Below are 27,302 nucleotides of genomic sequence, written 5' to 3'. Positions count from 1 at the left end.
GGTCCTACTGTCCTGCCATTTTTCATCTGCTTTAAAGCCTCTTTTACCTCGAAGTCTCGAATCCTTCGATAGTAGTCAAAGTTTTGATCTTCTTCCCTTGTGCATAATCGACCAAGGCTCGGAAGAGTCTTCTGTCCCTCATTAAATAACTCGTGGAAGTAACTCTTCCACCTTTCATTAATCTTCTCCTCTTGAGCCAACACCTCTCCATCCTTATCCTTTATGCACTTAACCTGATCCAAATCTCTCGTTCTTCTTTCCCGACTCTTTGCGATTCTATATATACCTTTTTCTCCTTCTTTCGTGCCCAAAGACTGGTAGAGACCCTCATATGCTCTTGTTTTTGCTTCACTTACAGCCACTGTTGTCTCTTTCTTAGCCGCCTTATATTTTTCCCAATTATCTGCATTGCGGCATAAAGACCACTCTTTAAAGCATTCCCTTTTTATCTTTATCTTTTCTTGTATACTCGCATTCCACCACCAGGACTCCTTGTCTCTTGGTCCTATTCCTTTAGATTCACCAAAACTTTCTTTTGCTGTTCTTCTAATAACTTCTGCCATCTCCCTCCACATCTCTTTCGCGCTTCCATTCCCATCCCATTTTGCCTCTTCTCCTACCCATCTTAGGAAGTTTCTTTGTTCTTCACCTTTCATCCACCACCACCTCGTCATTGGGTTCTTCGTATAATGTCTTTTCCTCAACTTTTGCTCAACGCGAAAATCCATGACGAGCACCTTATGTTGTGTTGTCAAACTCTCTCCTGGAATAATTTTACAGTTAATGCAAAATTTCTGGTCGACTCTCCTCAACAAGAAGAAGTCGATTTGAGAGCTTGTCATGCCACTCTTATAGGTTATAAGATGTTCGTCTCTCTTTTTAAAACATGTATTTGCGATGAGAAGATCAAAGGTTGAAGAAAAGTCCAAAATAGTTTTACCCTCGGCATTGATCACCCCGAAATTATAGCCTCCGTGAATACTCCCATATCCAGTCACTTCTCTCCTAACATGGCCATTTAAATCTCCTCCTAAGAAAATTTTATAAAATTAGAGTATTAACGTTCACTCTTTACATATAGGATATTCACGTAAATTTCAAACTCTAATGGTTTATTTATGTCATTTGTCTGAAAGAATAATTTTAGTTTTGTGGAAGCAATTTTTTTGGTGACTTGTGGAAGCAAATATATATATATATATATATATATATATATATATATATATATATATATATATATATATATATACTATATGAATTTTTAAAATATTTTAATTATTGACAATTAAAATAATTAATAATAAAAGTAAAATCAAAACATTTTAAATATTGAAATTAAATCAAATTATATATTAGAGATCATTTCTAAATTGTTAGCTAGCGATAAAAAGAAACATAATGTATCCATATATATATATATATATATATATATATATATATATATATATATATGTAACTAATAAGTTGTATAAAACAATGTATTTAATATAGTCACTAAATTTATAAAAGAGAATGTATTTAGCTATTATATTTATAGTCGTTATCTTTAATTTTAAAATATTCCTTATAAATAAATTAAAATAATTAGACTTCACATAATTATAAAAAATAGAACATAATTAAAAAAATCATATACAAACAATATTTTTTAAAAAATGGAATCATAGTAAATAAAAGTATTCCACGTTTTATTTTTTATTAAAAAAATATTTAAAAAGTTCATGTCATTAATTAAGAGAATAAAAAATGAGATATTATAAATTATACAAATAATTAAATTAGATAATAATTAAATTTTAATAAACTATTATTTTTTATAATTTTTTAATCTAATACAAAAATTTAAGAAATTATTACTGTCATATTCAAAAAAAAATATTTGACTAAATTCATTAGTGTATTTTTTATTTGCACTAGGGTATTTATATCCCTCCTAAATAAACAAGCTTTATTTTCATTCTTCAATAAATATTAAACCTGAAAGAGATAGTTAAAAAATACAGATTTTCATTTATCTGTGTTAACTTGCATTAGTAACTCTTTACTATATTAAAATTATTAGCTAACGAACTATAACTCAAATAACATTATTTTTTTCTTTTCATCTAGATATCTTAGGTTTAAATCACACTGATTACAACCGATCAAAACAATTTCCTAACAATTATTGCAACGTGTGATAAGTGTGTGAGAATTATATGAATGTGTTGTGTGATAGCTAGAATTGAAAATTAATCCATCTAAAAAAATATTACAAATAGAACCATGTTATTAAATAATTTCTATGGATCCCAGTGATCGTTCTACAAGTGTTTGAACTACACTCTTTTTCATCAAGGGTTAATATTTGACTTTGCCTTAAGAACTGTTCTTTTGGCTGGTGGGTTTTTTTTTTTTTTAATATTTATTAGACAAATCACAATATAGTGTGATCTGGAGTGACACAACAAAATAGAGGAGATGCAACTAGCTAATTATTAACTGGTATTTTGTAACACAACAATTAGAATTAATAGTAAAATAAAATGAAATATTATTATTTTTTTATTTTAGTTTCTGACAATAAGTGACAAGAATATGAAACAAATTAATTACTACTTTAGTACGTAGCAATTTATTTTATCAATATAAATAACAGTGAACTTTGGAAAATTTCATGTCAAACCACCTCAAACTCTATTACTTTCCTATTATGCCATTCAATATGACATTTTTATGAGTATTCTTTTAATTTAAGATTTAGCTAACTTATTTTCTAAAAAATACGTGTTAAGATTAGTTTTTATTAAAATAACAACCACTTAATTAAATTAGGGTTTATTTATTATGTGTCCTAAGATATATAAACTAATATTATAAATTAAATTTTTTTTATTAAAAATATAAAAATTTTAAATTTTTAATATATTTACTTTGTATTTATTAAATAAAAAATTTAAATTTTTTATCAATAATAAATTTATGAAGTCATATATTAACTAAACCCATTCAATTAATGATTCAAGTTGCAATTACTAGTTGAAGTTAAAATATTTACGTCAATTTTCAAAACAAGGGAGAGTGAGATATAAGCGGCAAGCAAAAAAAAAAAAAAATGCCAGCAATTATTATTAGATAATGTTGACGTGAATTAAGTATAAGTTATCGGTATTATAATTGATCAAGAAACTATTTATAATTATTAAGTAGAATATCTTAAAATTTATAATTATGTTATTTTGTAAAAATAACCTCTATTTGATATTTACTTTCCAGAAAGGAGGGGGAGAAATTAGGGCGGAGACGAGAGATACTTTTCTGCTTTTTGTTTTTGCTTTCACTCAGATTTATTTTTTATTTTTATTGTTAATTTTTATTGTAGAAAAATATTATCTCTATTCTCATTTTTTGTGAGATGTTATTTATTGTAGGTTTTTATTTTTTATTTTTCTATTAGTTTTAACTGATCATTAATTTCTATAAAAATAGAGTCATAAGTATTCATCATATACAATAAAGTAAAATTTTATACAAAAACGATAAACGATAGACAACGATTTCTTTTAAATTGACGCAGTGAGTGGACGCGACGGCGAGGTAGAACACAAAATAGTAGACGAATACGGGAGACGCAGCAATAGAGATGAGAATGAATACGACGATAGAGTTGTAAAGAAGAGAACGAATGCATCCTCAAAGAGGAAAAAGAACGCTACGAACAGAGAGAACGACGTAGTGAGAGTTGATGGCATAGTGAGGAGTGACAGCATGTTGAGAAGGAAAAGTGACGAAAAGGTAGCTGCAGAGAGGTTGAATGGAGTATGGACGGCAGCTAGAAATTTCTAAATTGAAGAAGAGTTATACAAATGAGGATTATAAATTTAGGATTTCTCTTATATAGTATATATATAGCATGTGAAATGACTAATATATATATTTATAAATGATTAAAGACAAATAAGTAAATTTATGAATTTAGACATTAGCCAGACAGATGAAAATTTCTATTCAGGTCTCCACTTTTGTCTCAGAAAAAATTTTACCCTGCGTTTTTGTCTTCATGAAAAAAAAAATTATAGTCAAATTTCTATTCAAAATAGTCTCTGCAATGATTTCTGCATCTCAGAGAATTTTACCATTCCTTAAAAAGATCTTTTATTATTTAAAAAAGTCACATTAATTCATTTTTTAATAATAACTATCATATTATATACATCTATATTATTAGAATTAGTTATATTAATTATATATGGATCACGCTATTATTTAATAGAATAATCTTATATTAAAATGACACACAGTTAGTTTTATTATTGCCTGATATAAAAATAAGTAATATTCACTAATGTTGAATAAAAATGACTATATAAGAGACAATATATTAGATAAATAATTCATCTACTTTACATACACTGCGAATTTAATATAGTATTTGAATAAAATAAATGAATACAATAATATAAAATGGAGAGACAAAATAGTAAATTTTTTGTATTCCGAAATGACAAATTTATCTTTCCAAACAACTTTGTCTTTCACAATTTTTGTAATGAACAATGCTATGAAATTTGTTTTTACTGACAACTGTTCCAAAAACAATTTTTAATGATATTACAACTAGAAGGTTTAAATAGAAAATATAATTTATATGTAATTTTTTTAAATACATTATTGAATATATTTGAAAAAAAAAAGTTCTATTTTCATCTTTCAATCAATGCTCTTAGACACTCTTTAGCTAAATATTTTAAATTGTGATAGATGAATTTATTATTTTCTCTTTTAAAGAACAACTATATCCTTTGAAATTTTAGTGAGGGACAAATTGAATTTGATCTCATAAATATATTTTGTTATACATCGATTATGCCCAGAATAAATTTGATTTTTTAATTTCAAACTAGCATCTTAGAAACAAAAAAAGGTTATTACCGACAGGGGTAGTAGCATATAGGAAAATCAAAATACAAACTAATCTAATCATTAAACTAAACAAGAGAACCTGGAAAAAAAAAAATTAGGGTTGTTGAGAAAAAGTAGCTAATAAACAAGTAAACAACAAGAGTTTAAGAAAGTTGTAAGAAAAATTTGACCTCTTTTGACAAAATATATATAAAAAAACGGATAATAATAAAATAAAAATAACATGTAAGAGTAATTAAGTAATAGCAATTAGGTATTGTAATGCAAATAAAAATGAAGGTTTAGTGAGAAATGAGGCAGTAATTATTAATTATTAGTGGTTTATAACTTTATATGGAAACATAACCAATCCAAATTCCTTAGAAAATAAAGAAAACTAAAACAGAAAAAAAGAAATTCGAAAAATGAAAATTAAAAAAAAAAGATCTTCGGTTTTCATTACACACGCCCTGGATTTTCTTCTCCTACACCACCACCACCAATTTTCTCTCTTCCTTAGAGAGAACAAAGAAGAAGGGAAAAAAAAAAACAAAGCCAAAAAAAAAAAGGAAGAAAACCCTAATGGTACCTCGCCGTTTACTCTTCTCCCTTTCTCTCTCTTCTTTCTCTCTCTAGCAGGATCAGGTACTCATGGACCTCATTTCTTGTCCGTGTGTTCTTCTCTCCAATTTTGATCCGCGTTTGTTGAATTCTCGTTGATTCTTGCGCAATTCGCTTGAATCGAGATTCTCGATTTCATTTCGCTTTCTTAATTTGATTTGGAAGGAAAAAAAAAAAGAAGTGTATCGGAAATATGCAAACTCTGCTATGCATGAGTCTGCTGCTCAAAATGATATTCTATGTGAATTGGAGGTTTTTCTTTGGTTTTTTCGGTGTCTGATCTTTTGTTCTTAGCTCAATTATGCATCCATGGCTACATTCTAATTCGTTAGATAACGATTAGCGTTTTCTGTTGGTTTTTGGTTCATTTTCGTAGAGATTCTAATTCGGATGAATTGAATAATTTTGTTGTGAATTTAGTTTGACTTTGATTTTGCTTCTTTTCTGGTTAGGAACCAAATCGGTGGAATATTTGGAAGAATATGTTGGTTATGAATCGAATTTTCTTCTTTGGAGGGTTCCTGATATCACAACGAAGCAGTTTCTGTAGGGTTTGCTGAGAATCTTGTAGGTTTTTGTTTTTACTGAATCCTGATTTGATCGCGGATGTGGAGTTGGGTTTTTGAGCTAGATTAGTTGACCGTTGATAATTGTTTAGATAGTGTGTGATTGTTGGATGGATTTGAGTTTTGAATTTCGATTCATGTGATGATTTTTTCATTGTTCTTCGTACCTGAACATTGAATTGAATTGGGTTTGAATTAAGTAGAGTTTCCATGGAGAACGTGTGTGATGTGAATCACTTGGATGCTGATGTTCTTCTGCCTCCACGAAAGCGGCTTCTTGCTGGATTAAAAAAACAGAATTCGGATTGTGTTGATGCTGCTGCCTCTCCTTCGACGATTGCTGCTTCTTGTGTCACGGTTTGCGAGGGTGCTCCCTCTTCCTCGTCGTCCTATTCGAGTGAGTTTGAAGCTCGGCTTAAAAATTTGCTGAGTGCTCATTCGAGTAACCCTAATCTTACCCCTGAGGAGGTAGTGGAGGCCTCGAAAGCAGCGGCGGTAGCTGCAAGTAAGACTGCGCAGGCTGCTAGAGCTGCAGCCGAAGAAAAGGCTGAAATAGCAGCGAAGGCAATTGCTGCAGCTAAGAGTGCTTTAGATTTGGTTGCCTCTTTCTCTGATGAGTCGGTCAACAAGGAAAGAAATCTCAAAAAGAACAAACAGAAGAAGCATCTCCCAGTTCAGCTCTTGTACAAAAAATACCAACCTGTTGAAAATTGTGGGACGGATGAAGAATTGGCTCGAAAGTTACACCGAGCCATGAACAGTTCTCCTAGGATCACAAAGAATTCTCCAAACTCGGAATCAAAAGGGAGCAGACAGAAGAAGCCTAGAAGCTCTTCGAGCATGGAAATGACTGAGGGATCTGATGCTGGTATGGCAAATGGACAAGACTTATCTTTGAACAATGGACATGCAGCGGCTGGCAAGATTGATTCCGAAGGCTCCATTCAAGAAGTATGCTCAAGTAAGGAAGACAAGAAGGGACTCAGATATGATAGATCAAACCAAATGGAGATGGATAATGGGGAAGCAGAGTCAAGCCAGTCAAAGGAGAAAATCACTGAAGATTTGTCTACCACAGGTAAGAAGAGAGGAAGGGTGAAGCTAAAAAAGTTGCCATTAAGCATTTGCACCTCGAAAGACAGGGCGCAGCCAAAGGAAGGTGTCAGGGGTAGAAGCACACCAATATCTGAAATGAACTCGGGGAATCATCCTGTTGATAGTATTCCTTTGTTTCCAGTTGAGCCATCCACTGAGAGAGTGATGCCAATCGAGGCTACATCAATGTGGAAGTGCCAGGAGTTCAAGGCACCGGCTTGTATCAAACAAAATAAAGCTGTGCAGTCATAATGTTCAACATAAGTTGAGGTGATTTGGTGCTAGGAGTCAGATAGCTGAGGAGGTAGACATCTTGATGCTTTCTTTTTACATATATGGCCTTTTATCTTCTTTTTTTCCTTTTTGGTTCATCTTTGGTTTTGTAATGGATTTGCGCTGACTAAAATGTAAATTTAGATTTATAGTTGCTTGCATTACTTGTTTCTGTTTAAAGTTGTGTGTAAGTTTAATTGATAGGAAAGCTTGGAGTTTAGATAGGAGGATGCAATGACTTGAACAGCTTTTTCATTATGCTGCAAATTCCTTCCCGCATTTGTGTTGATAATAAAAGAGAAAACCTCTTTGGTCTTCTATTTATGAATTTCCTTCAGCTGTTCAAATTTTCCTTTTTGCTCAAAAGTTTGTTAATACTGACTGATTTAGTTGCTTCATTCTATGATTATATGGTAAGTGAAGTTCATGAAATGGGAATTCTTTGATTAGAATTTTTTAGCGTTGATCAAGATTTTGTTTGTTCTAATTCCACTTTAGCTTAAGTGAGCTTGAGACATCCTAATTAAATAGAATAATTTCCTCATGATTAACTAATGAAGTGAACTATCTAAGCATAGTTAACTTTCTATTATTCAATAATATGTATTTTATGAAATGAATCTTTCTCATAAACTCCTTTAAAAGCAATTATTAGTGTAGTTAGTTAGTGGCACTAATAATCTGATCTTGGCATTCGAATAAACAATATAAGCGCGACTAAATCTCCAAGGTGGTCCCTCAGATTCACAACTTTTACCATTTTAGTCCCTTGAATTCAAAATTACCTATACTGGTCCCCAAGATTCAGTTCTAGACACTATATTGGTCCCTGGACCTTTTCTATTACTGAATCAGCAAACTAAGTGCTGAATTCGCTCTAAATTGCGTTGCTTGACACATGGCTAAACAACGTTGTTTCATTTTAACATGGCAAGTCAGAGCTAGTTCAGCATTCCGTTAGTTAATTCAACGCTCCAAAACGACCTTGTTTTTGTCTTATTTAAGAGCTAAAATGAAAAGATGCTATTGCTAGCTCAGCATTCCGTTGATTGATTCAACGCTGGAAAGAGTTTAGGGACCAATATAGTGCCTAAAGCTGAATCTCCGGGACCTGTATAGAATTTTGAATCTGAGGGACTAAGATGGTGAAAGTCGTAAACCTTAGGGAGGTTGGCCTTGTTCTCTGTTATACTTTTGGCCTACTTTGACTAATATCATCCTTTCCTTATACTTTTGCATATAGTGACAGATAAAAGAGAATGAATGAAGCGACTAATATCATCCTTTCCTTATACTTTTGCATATAGTGACAGATAAAAGAGAATGAATGAAGCGATCGAATATTTCTTTTTCGGAAAAGAAACTTGGTAAAATTCACTTCATTCCAGAATGAAGTGAGGAAGTTAGAAAGATCGAAAGAAGGATTTTCGTTGGACTGACTTTGAAGTTTGACCCCAAGTAGCTCCCAAACAGTATGTTTGACATGTCTTGAAATTAAAAGACGATTGCTACTTTTAATCACTCCCAGGGGTGCTTGGCCTCGATTAACCCAACATTTTGATACTGAGATCCAGAGTGTTTTTTTTTTCTTTTTTCCTTTTTCTAAAATATGTATAAGAAATCACTTTGTTTCAAAGAAGATCGATTTATTCATGACTTTGTTTTTTGCGTTATATGACAAAATGTTAGGATGCAGCTTTGTGAAGTTCAATGAGCTTATTCAGTTGCAGACACAAATATTGCGGAGGCATTAATGGAGATGTGAGTTGACACTTTTTAAGAATATGAATTCATATATGGATTTTGGAGTTAAGCTCTACTTTGGTTGTGAGATTGGTATTTATTCTCTGACTTTTTAATTGCTACAATTTGGTTCTTTAGATTTAAAAAGATGCACTAATATAGTCTTTTGCGTATTTTTCGTCGTCGGAATTTAACGCCCTTGCCATGCTGAACATATTAAAATAATATCGTACGCGTTTTAGAGCTAAAGAAGACACTAAATGACGTCGTTTTAGGGTTTGAACAATACTAAAACGTTACACCCCTTTCTTTTGAACAATAATAATTGTTCAAACCCTCAAACGACGCTGTTTAGTGCATTTTTTAGTGCCAAAGCGTGTATGACATCGTTTTAATATGTCCAGTGTAAAAAGTCTTAGCCACATCACTAACGGCGTTGAGTTCTGACAATAGAAAATATACAAGAGATTACATTGGTGCACTTTTTTAAATATGGGAGACCAAATTGTAACAATTAAAAAGTCAAGAACTAAATCAGTACATCTTGTCAATCTCAAAGATCAAAGTGGGGTTTAATTCATAGATTTTGTAAACTATTAACACTATTGTTAAATGCATTAGCAATATCACAAAAATACTATTTGTATATCAAAATTAGTCATCAATATATTTATGTATCAATATTTATGTGGTATAATTTACTTTTAATATATATTTGTGTTATTTACTTTTAATATATATTTGTGTTTTAATATTTATTTTATACTAATAATTAATTTTGATAACTGATTTTAGTATATATATATATATATATATATATATATATATATATATATATATATATATATAGCATACTCGTTATTATTAATATTATAAAGCTTTCTGACAGCATTGATAAAGTTAATTAAATAAAGCCATAAAGATATAGTTATTAGGTCATAAAGAACTGTTAATTTTGAAGTAGTATTTACATTCGATATTTTATAAAAAACAAAAAGGATATTTTTTGGAGCAGAAGCTATTTCATATGTTAATGATATATGTTGGTATGAATTAAAGCATGAAATGACTCCTAGGCCGACAAGAGTACCCGCTTGTACAGAAACGTGTGTAAAATAATTTCAATAATATGCCACCATAATTATTTCATTAGTGGAAGGTTTAAAACAACAGTGTCTTATGCATCATCATGATTTATTGATTTTAAGTAAGGAAAGGTTATTTCTTCCCGAAAAAAAAAAAGTAAGGAAAGGTTATAAAACATATAAATTATAATGCATGACCACTGACATGAGATATAATACGACATGAGATATGAAAATTTAAAATTTTTATAAAATTTAAAATTTTTATAAGATATAAGAATACGGTATATATATAAAATATAAAGTATTTTTTAGATAAATTATAATAATATTTTAGTATTTTATTAATATTAAAATATAAATTATTTTTAATATTATTATTAATTATATAAAATATTTAAAATATATTTTATTTTAATAATTAATAATATATATTATTTTTAAATTTATTTTAAAAATATATATTAAAAACAAAATTAAATAAACTAATACGTAATGATATTTAAGTATATTTAAATATATTTAAAAAAATTATTTTTTATTAGACATAATTTAAACACAAAAAACACATATTAAATAAATATTATATTAAATAAATATTGTATCTGAAATATATGTGACAAATTAAAAAAATGTCCATATTTCATAACACACAAGTACTGATAATTGGAAAGGTATGAACCGGACCCGCTTGAAAACTAGTCATCAACACATGGCATCTAATAAGCTTTTCAAATATTGCTTTAACTTTTATAGTAACTATCATAAACACAATTTAAATCATTATATATGAATTTGAATACCAAGATAAATTATGAATATGTGATTTTTTAAATAAATTTTCAACTGATTTTTATTATCAATTCAACATAATCGTAATTGAGGGAGATTATAAATACAATTTAATCTTTTCTTTTTTAGAAAAACGACAACTAAAATGCACTGGTTATTTTGTAATTATTATTTAGTTCTCAAATTAACTCGGTCTCCGTACAAAAGAAGGGGGAAAAATGTCGGCATCTTGGAATTGAAACATTATTTTTATTTTTTTATATAAAGAAAATAAAAATAAAAATAGTATTTATTGCATCAGCAGTGTGTGTTGCCACATGCACGTGCAGTAACGGTGACAGTAACAGTAACTGAAGCTGTTACTTGTTCAGTTGTTCTTGCTTTTTACTTCGTCGTTAGATTCAATGTCAAGAACTAACTTTAGGTCCTAACTAACCCCTTACAACATAAGTAGATTACTAGATTTCATCCTCTAATAATATGTGTTATTATTTTTTGGATTTTATAATAAAATCATGATAAAATAATAGTGCTCTATTTTTTTAGAGTTAGTAATTTTTGGTCAAGAATGATTATTAATTAATCATAGTTTTTAAGTGATATATTTTAGATTTAATTAACTTATCAGTCTTTATAGTTTTACTAAATTTTTAATTAGGTCTCTATATTGTTTTTTTTAGGGCAAAAAACCTTAATAAGCCACAATAAGAATGGTGTAACGTAAATACGCCAAACTGAAAATCGTTTCAGCAATAAGCCAGATGTCATTTTTATGTAATTCGAACCAAGGTGGTTCGAACTAGAAAGTTGAATAAATCGAACCAGGGTGGTTCGAATTAGGGAAGTGGAGATTTCAATGTAATTAGAACCAAGCTGGTTCGAACTCCAATCCCATGTAATTCGAACTAGGCTAGTTCGAACTATGGCCAATTCTGCAACACATGTAATTCGAACCAAGCTGGTTCGAATTACCTTTGGAGCGCTCTTTCATAAATCGAACCAAGGTGGTTCGAATTATGGGTGATTCGGCTATATAAGGAGTTCGAATCACCCTCATTCGAACTATTATTCCTCCCCCATGCCCCACAAAATCTCAGAGAAAACGACCCAGATTCTCTCCGAGGAAGACCTGAACGGAATATTCTGCTCATGGGGGACGATCCGGCACGGTTATATCGCTTGGACGGAGTCGCTCATATAACCGGGGTCATCAACGAGGAGGTTAGTACGGAAATATTTTTGATTCTAGCGGTATTTGTGCCTTAGTGGTTTTGCATGTGGGTTAGATGGTGGTTTATGTTAGTGGTTTATGTAGGTAGTTTATGTTAGTGGTTTAAGTTAGCGGTTTAAGTTAGTGGTTTATGCTAGTGGTTTAAGTTAGTGGTTTCTGTTGGTGGTTTATGTTAGTGGTTTATGTTAGTGGTTTATGTTAGTGGTTTAAGTTAGCGGTTTAAGTTAGTGGTTTATGCTAGTGGTTTAAGTTAGTGATTTCTGTTGGTGGTTTATGTTGGTGGTATATGTTAGCGGTTTTTGCGAGTGGGCAATGCAAGCGCTTTATGTTAGTGGTTTAGGGTAGGTGGTTTTCGTTAGTGGTTTTATGTTGGTGATTTGTTTGACTTTTTTGATGGTAGTTGTTTTACCGTAGCTCTTTTACGTAGACCGGTTTAGTTAAGCTGTTTCTTGTTAGTGGATCTCGTTAGGCTGGTTCATTTTAGCGGTTTAGTTGTGCGGTCTATGGATTTGTTTTCCAGTTGGTTATTTTTCATGTAATGTTATGCGGTTTTATTTAGCAGAATGGTATGTTGATGATTTATCGTGTTGCTTATGGTTGTGGTTGGTTTTTAAGCTGGTTCTAACTATGCGGTTCATTTTGTGCACAGCCCCAGCGATGCATTAGGAGCATGCGGCGGCAGCAGGGCATGCGACTTGATGACAGATACGTTCCGTACTTGCAGATGGCAGGTCTATACCATCTTGCAAGGCTGAACGACCGATGGTTCCGGCTAGACGAGGCCCTTGTCAGTGCATTCGTAGAGCGATGGCGTCCCGAGACACACACGTTCCATATGCCGTTCGGAGAGTGCACGATCACACTCCAGGACGTGGCATACCAGCTGGGTTTGCCAGTAGACGGCCGTTACGTGAGCGGGTGCTTGTCAGAGTTCCATATATACATCGAGGGTGGCCGTCCAGCCTGGGTCTGGTTCCAGGAGTTGCTCGGAGTTATACCTCCTCCCAGTCAGGTTCAAAAGTACGCAGTGAACTGCAGCTGGTTTCAGGAGACTTTCGGTGAGTGCCCTGAGGATGCAGATGATGAGACTGTGCGCTGATATGCCCGTGCGTACATCATGATGTTGTTGGGCACGCAGCTGTTTGCGGACAAGTCAGGGAACCGGATTCACATCAGATGGCTTCCGTACGTAGCGAGGCTGGAGGAGCTGAGTACCTACAGCTGGGGTTCTGCCGCACTGGCTTGGTTGTACCGGTGCATGTGCCTGTCCGATATAACCAGCAGACCAGGCTGCGGGGTCACGTGCTGTCGAAGGTGCGAGAGAAAGAAACTCCAGGACTCTGCATTCTCACCCTCTACTAGTGCGAATGCGACAGGTAGAATGTTGGAGTTTCCATTCTGTGCAATCGCGATGAGCAACGTTCCCCCATACTTCCCATACAAATGTGTGCCGTCAATGCTGATTAGCGGCTTGCAATGACGGAATGCCTCGATGCAGGGCGGGAAAGTCCAGAAAAGTCTGTAGAAGTACGCTTGAGATTCGTCCACCTGTCCTCCAACTCGAACCGGCTCGTCTTCAGGACCGCAACACTCCCAGGCATCGTCAGCTGGACACCCAACACCCACCTAGGCAGGTCGTTGTAGGACTCATCCCAGTCACCGTATATGAGGGCAATAGATTTCTGCTTCGCCATCCAAACCCTCCGGTAAGTCGGCCTAAAACCAAAGTGCGCTGTCGTGGCGTTCAGGAGCACCTTTATGCTCACGGATGCATCAGCCCTAACCATTGGCATAATGAACACCGAAATGACATGATAATCCAAACTCCTGTGGTCACTCGAGATGGATGTGGCCAGGCAAGTGTGAGGTCCATTGTACCGTTTGACCTCCCAAATGCCCTTGCGCTTCCGGAGACTCAGTCGAATCAACCATGTGCACCCATTCCCAAACTCGGAACACTTCTCCACATACCGGCGGTGATCGGACTCCACCACCTTGTACTGTACCCCTTGCCGGATGCTGTAAGTCTTCACACTTAAAAGGGCTTCATCTTTATTCTGGAATTGCTGACCAACCTGGAACTCTGTCAGACCACCAGTTCCTTCCGCATCTCTAGCTCCGAATCCAACAGCGTGCCCTAAAACCCCCTCCTGTCTCATGGCGTCCAAGTCCAACGAGGAAAAATGTGGTGGATACTGCTGTGTCCCAGAGCTAGAACCACCTACCGCCAATGCAGGCCCATTCGCTTCAATATCATCAGCGCTGTCATCGTCAATCATATCCGGCTCGACGTCATCCTCATCTTCATCACCCAAAAAACCTTCTCCAACGCCAACAGGTGCAACTCCCACTAAAGCGTTCGGCAAATTTTCCCTTTCCACTACCTCGTCGCCTTCGGTGCCATTGAGGTCAACAGCAAAAGACGGGGAGGCGACAGGTTGGACCACTGGTTCGTACACAGGGACGGAGGAGGAAGCAACAGCAGCCCGGGAACTAGAACCTGCTGGATTCGCTATAGTGTTCGTATTCCGGTTCGAACCGCCAGAGCTGGATACCACATCAACCAGCCGTGCCAACAACTCTGGTGTCCTCACCTCCGGAAACTGCCGCCGACAAAGAAACATTACTTGCAAGTCCACATCGTTATTAATCGTGAAGCAATCATACTTCACGGTATTCTGTAGCACCGTGACTGGAATGCGATAGAAAAACTTCTTCACCCGCTTCGCACCTTCCAGACCGAGCTTCATCAGTACAGCGCTAACAAGGTCATCATAACTCGTCGTAGAAGTTACGATAATACATAGAGGATTCTTATCTGTGAACTTTACTCCAGAATGAGTTTTTCTATTAACAGATCCTCTGTGGTGCACCAAAACCACAAAACTCTCCTCACTATCCATCTTACTCCCTCTAATGAGACTAACTCACGTTTGGAACCATATATATACAGCTGAGTCTCAAACTAATTCGAACCGGTCTGGTTCGAACTATGATTTGTGTAATTCGAACCAGCCCGGTTCGAATTACACCAGAACCGTGTCACTCTGTAATTCGAACCAACCTGGTTCGAATTACGTTCATTCTTAATTCGAACCAAGCTGGTTCGATTTATTACCAACCAAAAAAACCTAATTCGAACTCACCTAGTTCGATTTACTAACAAATAGAGTTCGAACCAACCTGGTTCGAATTATATAAAAATACGATCTGGCTTATTGCTGAAACGATTTTTGCTTTGGCTTATTTACGTAATTTTTGGAGTCAGTTGGCTTATTATGGTTTTTTGCCCTTTTTTTATTAAGTCCCTATACCATATCAGATTTTGTAATTAAGTTTCTACCATGATAAAAATATTAGAATTAATAAAATATTCTGTTAAGAAAAATAAATATGTCTAATACTTGATTGAATATTTTATATAGTTTAATAAAATATTTTATTAATTTTAATGTTTTTATCATGACAGGGACTTAGTTACAAAATTTAATATAGTATAAAGATTTAATTAAAAAAAATATAAAAATCTAATTAAAAATTCGATAAAACTATAAGAATCGACAGAATAATTAAACCTATATTTTATTGTAATAACAAAAGAAAAAGGTGATGTTTCATTACTTAATTAATTAAATATTCTTTTGGCACAAAGTAACTAAATATATATTTGCTTATGTATAATTAGTTAAATATTTTAACTTAATTACTAATGTGAAACATGCAGTACATTACATATTATTGAAACTGAGTTAGGCACATATTTCAAAAACTTTAGAGAACAAAAATGAAGATTTGCATTTGTCTTATTGAGCACTAATATTAATGGATAAAACAGTATGAATTTCGTGGAAATATACAGTTCTTCTACATCAAGTGGGCCTTAATGAAATTGAAAGATGTGTTGTCTTGAAAAATGATTTGTATTCTTATCCAAAAGTGAATTGTGTCAATTTTGGTCACACATTTGTGCACTGTGCAAGATTAACTGCCTCAATGGCCACAACATAAATAAATAAATAAAGTTAATTGCCTCGTCAAAGTGGAAAGGGAAACATTAACAATAATAATAATAATAAATAATACTAATAATAATAATAAGAAGAAGATGACTCTAGCTAATATATATGTATTTAAAGGAGGTATGTTAAAATTATTATTAGTAAACATTTTTAAATCTTTTGTTTTAATAAATAAGTAACAAATATATAAAAATGTTAAAATTTATATTATATATATTTTTAATTTTTAGTTAAATCCTAACAACAAATTATTAATTGATCATTAGTCACTAAAAAAATTATTAATTGATAATTTAATTTTTTTTATATAAAAGTTAGTTCTATTTTAAATTATCATCAAATTATATAATAATATTGCATTTTTTTGGTAACTCGTGGATATAATCGGATACCCGCAAGTTAAAAACGAGTAGTATTAAGATTGGGATATTCTCAACCTGCGAATAAGATAAGATTGAGTTTATATAAAAATCTCAACCTACAAATAAGATTAGGATTGAATTTAAACTCTATCATACCCTATCCATTACCACCCTAAATATTACTTATGTTAATTTAAGGTAAAGTAGTCTTTATATTGGGGAATGTGTTTACTCTAGTTTAATTCATTGAACAAATAAAATCAAACTTGGGCTTACATGCAGCTAATTTTTTTTATATTGATTAAATATATGTAATATATTGTTATTGTAAGATTAGGAGTTTTTTTATATGGTGTTTTATTCAAATTGGACAGTCCCATTTATTTGAAGAAAAAAATAAACTACAAATCGTAGGGTTTGATTTGTATTTTTTATTTTTTAAAATAAAAATTAGATGGTCCGATTTTAACATTAAAATTTTTTTATTTTCAAAATCACAAATCGAACCGTCCGATTTATGATTGTTTGTTTAAAAAAGAAAATAATACAAACAAATCGGTGCCTCCGATTTGTATATCCCATACCAGTGTGAAATACACTTCTCCTCACAGCGTCTTGTTATACACCTCTCTCTCACACATGAAAAATAATAAGCGGTTACATGCTTCTTAAACTTAGTAAATGCAGGCTTATTTATATATGATTAAAAGTTTCATATAATTGGATTAGTTATTTAATTATACTAAATTAAGATATTACTTAGAAAATTAAAAAGCATGTGTTTTTGACTTATTAACAGAACTTGGCATAAGTTAGTCCTTTATATAGTTTTCCAAATCAAGTCAAACATTTCTTTTGTATTATTTAATAATATTTGTGAATAAACAACACCAGCCTAAAAATAAGAAACAAATGAAAAGTAGACAAGGCTAATGCCATGGTTTCACCAAATAAATTTAAAGTCTTCTTGTTTTGTTTGGTTTTTCGGTCTTCCATTCACACATTGGACTCGGATCAAATCTGTGAGAATGAACATTGAAATCAATGAACCCATGAACTCATGTCACCACCATTGCCTCTTAGGCTGCTAATAGCACCATTTCACTTTGGTTGACCACAAATTATGAACTTAGCTTCAAGTCAATTTAAAGCAGTGTTTTGAGAATAGAAACAATTCGATCGATTAAACCAAATTAATTGGAAAGTAGCCACTAGACCAATTTGGAATCTGGTTTAAACAAAAAAATTAGTTAGTAACAAATCAATCAAAAAATCAGTTAATCAGTCAAACTATTCTGATTTTTTAGTATTAATCAACTTAAAATAATAATATATAATTTTTTTCTGGAAAAACATATATTTAAACCAGTTCGATCTCAATTGAACTTTTAAACAACTCTACCAATTTAATAATCGATTTGGTTTTCAGAACCTTGATTTAAAGCTTCAAAGCTTCAAACGTTGAACAAAGAAGAAGAAAAAGCTTCAAGAATACACCAATGACTAACACAAATTTGACAATAAGTGTGCTTTTTATAAGCTTAATCGTTATAGATGAAAAAAGTTTAGCCTTTTGACATTTTGACATAGGTAATGCAAATTCAACTAGAGAGTAATGCTATATCTTTCAAACAAAAAAGGCCTTACTTGTTAAAGCATGAACATATTCTAGAATCAAAGATATAAACAAAATTAAAGCAATAGTCACATTAGAGCAATTTAAATAATTCCTATGCTGTGTGACTTCAATGTGGAAACAGGAAAACATAAAGAAAAAAAAATGTAAGAGCAGACTTGGCTGAATACCATCAGTTACATAAATGTGAATTAATATACACACAAATTCTGTTGTCAGATATCTCTGGTAGAACAAAATTCTTTACTAATTTACATATAAATCCAATACAAAGAATCTTATTAAAACTGGAACAAACAAAAAAAAATTGACAATCAATAGTGATTAGTGTAAAAAAAAAAAAACGGAGATATGTGACTTTGACTATGGCTATGTCAAAAAAACCACATTATCCCCTTCACTTTCCCACCTTGAGTTTAAGGTTGCTCATCCCAACTTCCACGGTTTCCACACTAGACTCATTCTCGTTCGGAGATAACTCACGATTCATCCATGGGTGTTGCAAGCACTGTTGTGCAGTTGGTCGCTTCTCCGGTGCAAAATCAAGAAGTGGTGTAAGAAATTCGGTAAACTCGCGTGCGTCAGTCTCTGGAAACTTATATCTATCAATCAGCAATTTGTCAAGTGCCAAAAATTTTAGCCTCCGGATCCTTTTCAGATCACCGTGCCTGTCAAAGAATTCCTTGGATTGTGCTCCAGAAATCGCAATCTGCAAGCCACAAGTGTTGGATAAGCCACAGTAGCTATTCAAGAAACATGTTGGGCAGTGGGAGAGTACTTACCTTCCGGGGCATCTTTCCGAGGAGCTCCATCATCAAGGCGAGATGATCCTGAAACCAATATGAAGCAAAGTGTTAGGAAATCACTGCTGATGTATATCTATCACTCCAGCATGAAACTTCGAATTTCATGCTGCAATTGAAACAAATGTGTTCTGTTATTTGTCCTCACTTTTTCCTCATAAACCAAACCAACGCACACCTTTCCACTATTGGATGAGGATTGAGAGTCCAACATTCCATCTAATGGTGGAGAGGTGTACATTGGCTCGGTATAGAATGATTACACAATAAAAAAAGTAGCCATGGCATTCAAGCTCTTGTGTAATAATGATGTCAGTTAAAATGATTCAACTATAAAAACAAGTAGTCTTATAACGCTTGTAAGTTCATTTAGAAATTTCTAACTTAAGTCATAAGCCATAAGATTCTTCCAAGTTTGCAGGCTACATATAACTTACTCATCAAATTATCTTTTGTTAAACAACTTGTTAATCAAGTTATTATGTTAACTAGTATATACTTGGTTTGGACGTAAGAAAGAATTCATGATCAAACATTTACAATAAATTGTATATGCATAATATACAAAATTTTAATTTAACCACAATAGTTTACTAGCTGATCATCATACCTCATCTTCACTAAAACCTTGACCACCCTTGGGCGTAAACAACATATCACCAGTGGCAAGCTCGAAAGCAATGCAAGCAAAAGACCACATGTCGACAGAGAAGGAATAGCCGGACTGCAGTATAACTTCAGGAGCTCTGTATTGCCTTGTCTGTATTTCTTCAGCAAACTGCTTGTCAGCCCAACATGCATTTCCAAAATCTACAATCTTGCATCTCATATCAATCCCATCAATGTTTCTAGTAGACTTTTGCTCTTCTCCAGCTACACCCATTGAGGATCTTTTTTCGGATATCTTAGCAACAGCCCTCTTAGCTCTCCTTCTCAATCTTTTCTCAATAAGACTTGTGACTCCACCGTTGATGCCTCCCTCAGGCCTCTCCAGAATTGGAGATTGTCCAGATTTAAAAGGGTCTTTGGCAGCATCAATGGTTGAAAGTAGAAGAATATTTTCAGGTTTGAGGTCAGTGTGGATTAGACCAAGTTCTCTGTGCAAGTAATCCAAACCAATCAAAATGTATTTGCACATTTCCCTAACTTTATTCAATGGAAGGCATTTGTATCGGTTATATTTGATCAGACGTAGCAAGCTATCACCAAGAAACTCGAGGACCATGCAAAGGTGCTGCCCATTCGGGCCAGTGTGTTTAAAGTGGTCAATTAATTGAACAACAAACTTCGAATTTGAAGGGTCACCCTTAGCAATGTATGAAAGAACATCAATCTCATGAAGTGCTGCCTGAACAAACTGGGCTGCACTTTTTTGGATCTTGAGAGCAACATATGACTGCCAAAAAAATTAAAACAGAAGCAAAACACTAACTTAGAGATGATCTAAAAATGAAAATACCGGTTCACTAAAATAATAAAAAGTGACATAATTAAAAATGAAGACGCATAGCCGTAAATGTTTAACCTTTAAAGAAGATTTATGAATCAAACATGAATATTGAATAAAGGTCAAAGGATAAAACTTAGACATAGTTATATCTTCTCATTTTCTTCTTTCTTTTGGCGTTTTTCATTTGATTTTAATTTTTCTAAATTTAAGCATTTACCAAGGTCCCATAAGAAATAATCCTACTTACAATTATAATCTATAAATACAAAAGGCTCCTATAACAGTCACCTCTGGTACTTCAGCATTGAAGTTCAGAGCATAGTTATTTCCAATTTCCATATACATCCCACACTATCTACCTTCCAACAAAGTTAAATATAATGAATGCATTATAAACAAGCAAAAGAAAACCAGAATCAGTTTTCATTTTCTCATGAAATCCCATGTGTTTAATGTTACAACAAAGGAGCATGGGATATACACCAAATCAGCATAAGAACCTATTCAATTTCAAACATGTAGCAGAATGAAAGTGACACATTTATTGTTCATCTGCATAAAGACAAATCCTGAAATCCAAATTTCTAACAAAGGTGGTCACACATTCTGTGAGGACCATTCACCATATCCCAAGATAACATCATCCAATGATTCATAGGTATTCGCGACACACACACACACACATTGAGAATTTATTCCATTTTAAGTTTTTTAGCAATAAGATATAACTATAACAGTGAAGGAAACAAAAAAAGGCAGAGAAAACCAACACCAATAACCCAAAATATCTAAATTTGATCTATTCAATGAAACCAATACACACTCCTCCCCAGATAGCGAAAAAAGACAAAACAGAAACACACATGAAATGAAAAGATGTATACAAAAGGTGCCAGTGGAAGCAAAGAACAGAATATCTTAGAAATTAGGAGCTCCACATCATTTTAAATCACAGAAATCTGAACTAAGAATTCACCATTTTTTAAAATTAAAAAAAATGGCTCTCAAGTAAACTGCACCATTAGTTTCAGAACCGATTGCATTAAAAAGGTTAGTAAAAAGAAAAAAAATAAAAATCAGAACTTTACATCTAGAACACAAATCACAGCAAAATAACAACATTTTGAAGAAAATCAAGGATCATAAAAGGAACAAATACAAACAAGGGTTCAAAAGAGGAACAAATCAAATCAAAGTTGAATAACGTACGGAATTGGTGGTGTCGTAAGCAAGCCAAACGGTGGAGAATTGGCCCCAACCGAGCTTCCTCTGAGCTATGTACCTTCCACCGGCGAACTGATCGCCGATTCTGACGGCATGGTACCCTCCTTTCCGGTACGAATCGAAACCCTCATCGTCCTCCTCCGACCCCGACGACGATGAGCACGACATCACCACCACTCTTTCTCTCTTCTGATCGATCTAATTCCTTCAGATTCAATCCCTAAACGAAGAAAATGAAATCAAAATCACTTTTTTCCCTTCTTCTCCAATAAAAGCTGGAATTTTTTTTCTTATTTCCCCCCTTTTCTTTTACTGTGAGAGAAAATGCTTGGACGTGATGATCACGGAAAGTGAATCCAAATTTGAAGACTTTATTTGAACCCAAAGTGAACCATGTAATTTGTGTGGTTTTGTGTTTGTGGCTTTTGTAAAATCACTCTCTTCAATTCCTCCACTTTTTTCTCTCTTGTGAGATTTTCTTTCTTCTTTCCTTCTTTTCCTTTCCTTCCCCTTTCTCTTCAATGTGAGTCTTCCAATTTTTGTTAATTTTTGTTTTCCCTTTTTGTTCAATTAGGTATATCTGTTTTATTTTTTTCCCCCTCGAATGCCAAATTTTTTCTTGATTTTACTTTTATGCCCTTGGTCCTTCAATGTTGGCTACTTGGAGACCTTGACCATTTTGGGAAATTTGGGTGTTTATGGAATGTGAATTGTATTTTTTGTGAGGTGAGGTGGAGTAATCATATATTTAATTTTTAAAATCAAAATTTTCAGAATAGGGGTTGTGGAGTTGCTGCTCTTTCCTACATCACCCACCTGCCTCTTATTATCTAATCTAATTATCTTTATTTATTTGTACTACTTTTCTTTATGCTTTGCCTTTTTTATTTTTACTTCTTTGTTGGTTTTGGTCCTGTAATTTCATTTTCAATTATTATATTATTTTGGGCTTAGTTAGTTTACCCTTTTCTAAAGCCTTGTTTTGGTGTTTAAACTTGAAGTTTTGGATACTTATGATGCCAAAATTAAGAACTTATGATGAGTAAGCACTCTGATTAATGACAAATTGACAATAGGCTAAGTGTCAATTCCTCCAAAATTGCTATGTCAATATCAAATCCTTAAAAATCTATCATTGCAAGAGCCTTTGCTTTGTGTGTGGCAATTATTACCTCCAGCTCACAGCACACTATTAAGTGTGGTAAAAGAGTACAATTTCTTGGAGATTACATGAATTATAAAATTATTATTGATTGAAGTAATTGCTTTCTTTTAATTATTTAATTTATTTATTCATTTTACTTATTAATTTAAGAGTATGACTAAAAAGGTAAAATTAATATAATATTAGTTTAGTAATTGGGTAGTTATTTGTAGAAGAATAAAGTTCAAAATTAGACATTTACTTGAGAATGAGTAAAGTATTATTGTGAAAATTTAAAATTAATAATGAAAAATAAAAGTAAAACTAATGGAATAGTAATTTCCAAAGGTAAAGAATCTGTCTCATGGTACCATGAAGAGTAATTTTGATGTAACTTCAATGAAGTTAAGACACTTGCTTATTTTCATTAGCAATTAATTGACTGCTGCTGCAGCTTTCTTTTAAATTGCCATGTGATTCAACTTGTATGATTGATTCGGTGTTTGGTAAAATGTGGGTTGAAAGCATAGGAATGGTTTAACAATTTGAAAGGATCTGCTTCTTTATTTCAGGCATTGAATGGCCTACTTTATCAAAAGGTAATATGAAGATTGAAGAGCATTAACATGGGAATAACCCCTTTTTTTATTTATTTTCTTTATATTGTGGAAGAAGAATAATAACTTTGTTATTTTCCACTTCCCCAGAGCATCACATGTGTCGTTATTAAGTCATTTTCATTTTAGATAAATGCAGATATTGATTATCTCAAACATTTATAGAGAAAAGGAGAGATCTACAATATTTATTTTTTATTTAAATCAAACATTTATACATTTAAAGTTTAATTCATTGAATTGTTGATGAAGCCATGAACTGGCATACATGTTGGCCAGACTCAATCTCAGTCCTATTTGACTTCCACAGACCATAATCAAAAGTATATCAAATGCACATACAGTGTAGAGTGGGAAAAAAATCCATTTGTTTTTTTTAAGAAAAAAAAGAAAAGAAAAGGTTTCACTATGCCAACTAAATATAGCTGCAATTTTTACCCCCAATAAATAATAAATAAATAATAACAGCCTGCAACAAGCTAACAAGTATTTCAGCATTCAGCAACTTTATTACAAACTTTCTTCAAAGGTATTGAGAACCAAATAAAAAGAATTCTCTCAGTCATTGAAGACAAGAGTCTACTATGAGAGAAAAATACTTGCATGATCTTAGATAACATTAGATTTAGCTCATTGCAAATCTTATGCATTTTAACAAATAAATCAACCCAATCATGGTTGGCACACTAAAGACCTTACAACATTACATTATATTACATTACTCCACATAAGGGATTTTTCACTTTTTTTTTTTTTTTTTTTTTTGCCTAATTAGGCCTTAGGAGCAAGAATCTCAGATAGTGAAGACCAAGTTCCAGAAACAGCAACAACAAATCCAAAAACCACAATTGCCCCATCAGAAACTAAACACTTCCAACCCAACTCATCCTTAAACACAAGACAATGGAACATTGCAGGCAACACAAAACTAAGCACAACACATATGCTGCTCCCAACAAGTGATAAGAAATCGGCAAAATTAGGCACCAAAAGTGCCACAAGACTCACCACCAACACCAAAACCCACCTCAGCCATAAGCAGTACCTATATCCACAGAACCTTCTCTCAAAAACCTCATAAACAGGGTTCATCATCAAAGGAAAAGTGAAGAACAGGTTAATGCTTAGTCCTAATTGCACCAAAACACTAATCAAACCAGGTCCTAAATTAGTAGTAATTATATCCTTGGTGTTCTCACCAAAAGCAAAGTAACCAAGAACACCAAAAGCACCAAATAAAACAGCAATGAAACTCATCCCAAATCCCAAAACCCTACCAAACTTGTCCTTATCCTTAGTCTCAGATTCCAAGGGCAAAACCATTCCAATCCCTTCAAATGCATACACAGCAACACCAATACCATAGAAGAACACAGAAATCCCACCAAAAGCCTCCAAATTTGGCCTGTTCTTGAGGAAAACAAAAACTTCCTCAACCATCACAGCACCCTTAGCAGAAAGATCAACAGCATCAGCAAATATACTCAGAGGAGCCAAGTGAGTCAAGGTCTTAATCGAATTCAGCCCTAATTGAAACGGAAAACAACCCCACAAGAACAAAACTTTAGCACTAAACCCTAGAAAAACCGGTTTTGTTGCATCAATTCCATTGTTCACAAGAAAAGCCAAAGTGGTGGAAATGAAGATTAGGTAGCTGACGCAGAAACCGGCTTGGGAAAGCACGATCATGGCGTCAACGGTGAATCTTCCAATTGGGCCGCAGATGGTGAATCCCAAATCGCCAAAAGATTGGATCTTTGAGAACCCTAATATGGAATCGAGCTTGCGGCGAGTTTTGACGAGAAGCATCATGCAGTGGTAGGTGAGGAATGCGACGGAGAGAAGCATAAGGAGGCCGGTGACATAGCCGGTGCGCTTGAAGCTGTAAGGGAGACCGAGGACACCGGCGCCGACGATGGAGATGAAGACGTTGGCGAAGGTCTTGAAGTTGGAGGATAGCGGCGGCGACTTTGTAAGAAGTGGTGTATCCTCACGTGGGTATGGTGGAAGCGAGTAGGTTGAAGAGCTTGCTTCTTTCTCGAACCCCATTTCAATCAAGTTTTCAGCTTTGCCGGAAAGTTTTGAATTTTTGCAACGATGAGTTTTGGGTGCTGGTGCTTATGGTGTATGTTTGCTGTTGTTGTTGTTGATTTGTTGGTTCAATTGAATTGGAATTAACTAACGATTGGTTGAATTGAATTGGAATTAACTAACCGATTGCAGAAAGAAGTTGAGAATTGAAAAAGTAAAGAAGGATTCGATCGGAAGGAGGAAGAACAGAGCTGGAAGAACACGTCTCTCTCTCTGTGTGATTCTAGCTATGGTTATGGGCTTATGGGTATTGTTATGGAGATTCATCCTTAAGAATGTGGAGGGTAAATTTGTAAATTCCATATTCATGTGGGGATTATTTTTAGAATTTGTAGGGAAACTTGTAGATAATATAATATTTTATATTAAAGTTTTAGTATATAGAGAATCTAGGATTTATAATTATTAAATTAGATTTATGTGTTTATAAATAATGAATTTATTTATATCAGAATATAGGTCTAGATATTTGAGTAAAATTTTTTAATAATGTCATGAAAATTAAATTATATATATATAATAATAATATCCACTCCTCTTCAGTTTGTTGACTTTGTTCATAATTCAAAGATCTTATTACCTTTGTAAACAAAAAACAATATTTCTTTTTATGATTTTAGAAGAAAGGAAAATATATTACTTCCGAGAATAAGTGAGAGTAATAAAATAAATCGTTTTCCCATGAAAGTTGTACAAGTTGTAAAAACGATGTTGATGATTGATGATGGATGTGCTAGCATCAGCCACCCCTTATGTCATTATCTCTGCACAACTTGCATCAATTTAAGATGGCATGTTAATTTGGACTCGTGTTTAATTGACCAGTTTTCATTTGGAATTTGGGTGTTGAATGATTAAAAATTAGGATCTATGAATCTAATAAAACAAAACCAAAATGTATTTTTTACACCGAAAATTTTAAAATTATTCTAATGTTTAACTTAATTTAGTTTTACTTCCAATATTTTAAAATAAATTTTAGAATAAAATATATTTTTATTTTTAATATTTTTTAAAAATATTTTTAATGTTTAATTTTATTCATTTTTTTATAATATTTTTAATTTAAAATAAAATATGAAATTAAACTAAATGGAAGATGAAAGTACACTATTTTACCAAAATTAAAAACGTTACTTGAATCACTCAAAAGCACAAAATCAAGAGTAATTTGAATTAGACCAATTCGAATTAATAGAGAAGTGTAATTCGAATTTGATCGATTCGAATTATGCATGCATGTAGTCTTAGGATAGTTCAAATTAGTTCGATTCGAATTAGTTCGATTCAAATTATGCATGCATGTTGTATTAGGGTAGTTAAAATCAGACTAATTCAAATTATATATGGAAAAAATGATATAGACATAATAGTAATTCGAATAAGACTATTTCGAATAAAACATACTTTTAAAAAAAAGCTAAACACTCTTCCCTTTTTTTACGGTCGTCTCTTAAGCATTTTAAATTGGAGCAATATCTTCCTAAAATATACTCATATTTATTAAATTTTAATAACATGTAAAAATTTAACAACTTTTTAAATACTATTTTTTATAATAAGAGTACATTTTTATAGACTTTAAATACTTTATAAAAAGACTATTTAATAAATATGTTATTAAAAGAGTATTTAAAAAGTTGTTAAATATTTCAGTTTTTTTTTAAAT

At 32.9% G+C, this 27,302-nt stretch overlaps 3 protein-coding genes across 4 annotated transcripts; 1 reads left to right on the top strand and 2 right to left on the bottom strand.

The window, feature by feature from the left end:
- Nucleotides 1-5,245: 5,245 nt before the first annotated feature.
- Nucleotides 5,246-7,764, top strand: LOC112800250 (uncharacterized). 2 transcript variants are annotated; one of them, XM_029298192.2, is made up of 2 exons: nt 5,246-5,466; nt 5,955-7,764. In XM_029298192.2, exon 2 carries the CDS (start codon nt 6,279-6,281, stop codon nt 7,413-7,415), a length of 1,137 nt encoding a protein of 378 aa, XP_029154025.1. In that variant the 5' UTR covers nt 5,246-5,466; nt 5,955-6,278; the 3' UTR covers nt 7,416-7,764. The 2 variants fall into 2 exon arrangements, with proteins under 2 accessions (XP_029154025.1, XP_025698215.1); XM_025842430.3 differs by having other exon boundaries at nt 5,254-5,526.
- Nucleotides 7,765-18,462: 10,698 nt separating this feature from the next.
- LOC112800247 (uncharacterized) lies at nt 18,463-22,599 on the bottom strand. The gene is made up of 4 exons (XM_025842423.3): nt 21,767-22,599; nt 19,718-20,503; nt 19,087-19,134; nt 18,463-19,013 (listed from the first exon to the last, which is right to left on the bottom strand). The coding sequence occupies exons 1-4, from the start codon at nt 21,947-21,949 to the stop codon at nt 18,702-18,704; spliced, it is 1,329 nt and encodes a 442-aa protein (XP_025698208.1). The 5' UTR covers nt 21,950-22,599; the 3' UTR covers nt 18,463-18,701.
- Nucleotides 22,600-24,031: 1,432 nt separating this feature from the next.
- LOC112800248 (amino acid transporter AVT3C-like) lies at nt 24,032-26,172 on the bottom strand. Its single transcript, XM_025842424.3, has one exon. The coding sequence runs from the start codon at nt 25,589-25,591 to the stop codon at nt 24,314-24,316; it is 1,278 nt and encodes a 425-aa protein (XP_025698209.1). The 5' UTR covers nt 25,592-26,172; the 3' UTR covers nt 24,032-24,313.
- Between the last annotated feature and the right edge of the window lie 1,130 nt (nt 26,173-27,302).

Source organism: Arachis hypogaea, chromosome 5 (assembly GCF_003086295.3).
Source record: "Arachis hypogaea cultivar Tifrunner chromosome 5, arahy.Tifrunner.gnm2.J5K5, whole genome shotgun sequence".
Classification (NCBI taxonomy): domain Eukaryota; kingdom Viridiplantae; phylum Streptophyta; class Magnoliopsida; order Fabales; family Fabaceae; genus Arachis; species Arachis hypogaea.
The sequence above is the reverse complement of the archived record's forward strand: the minus strand, read 5'-3'. Positions and strand labels throughout refer to the sequence as shown.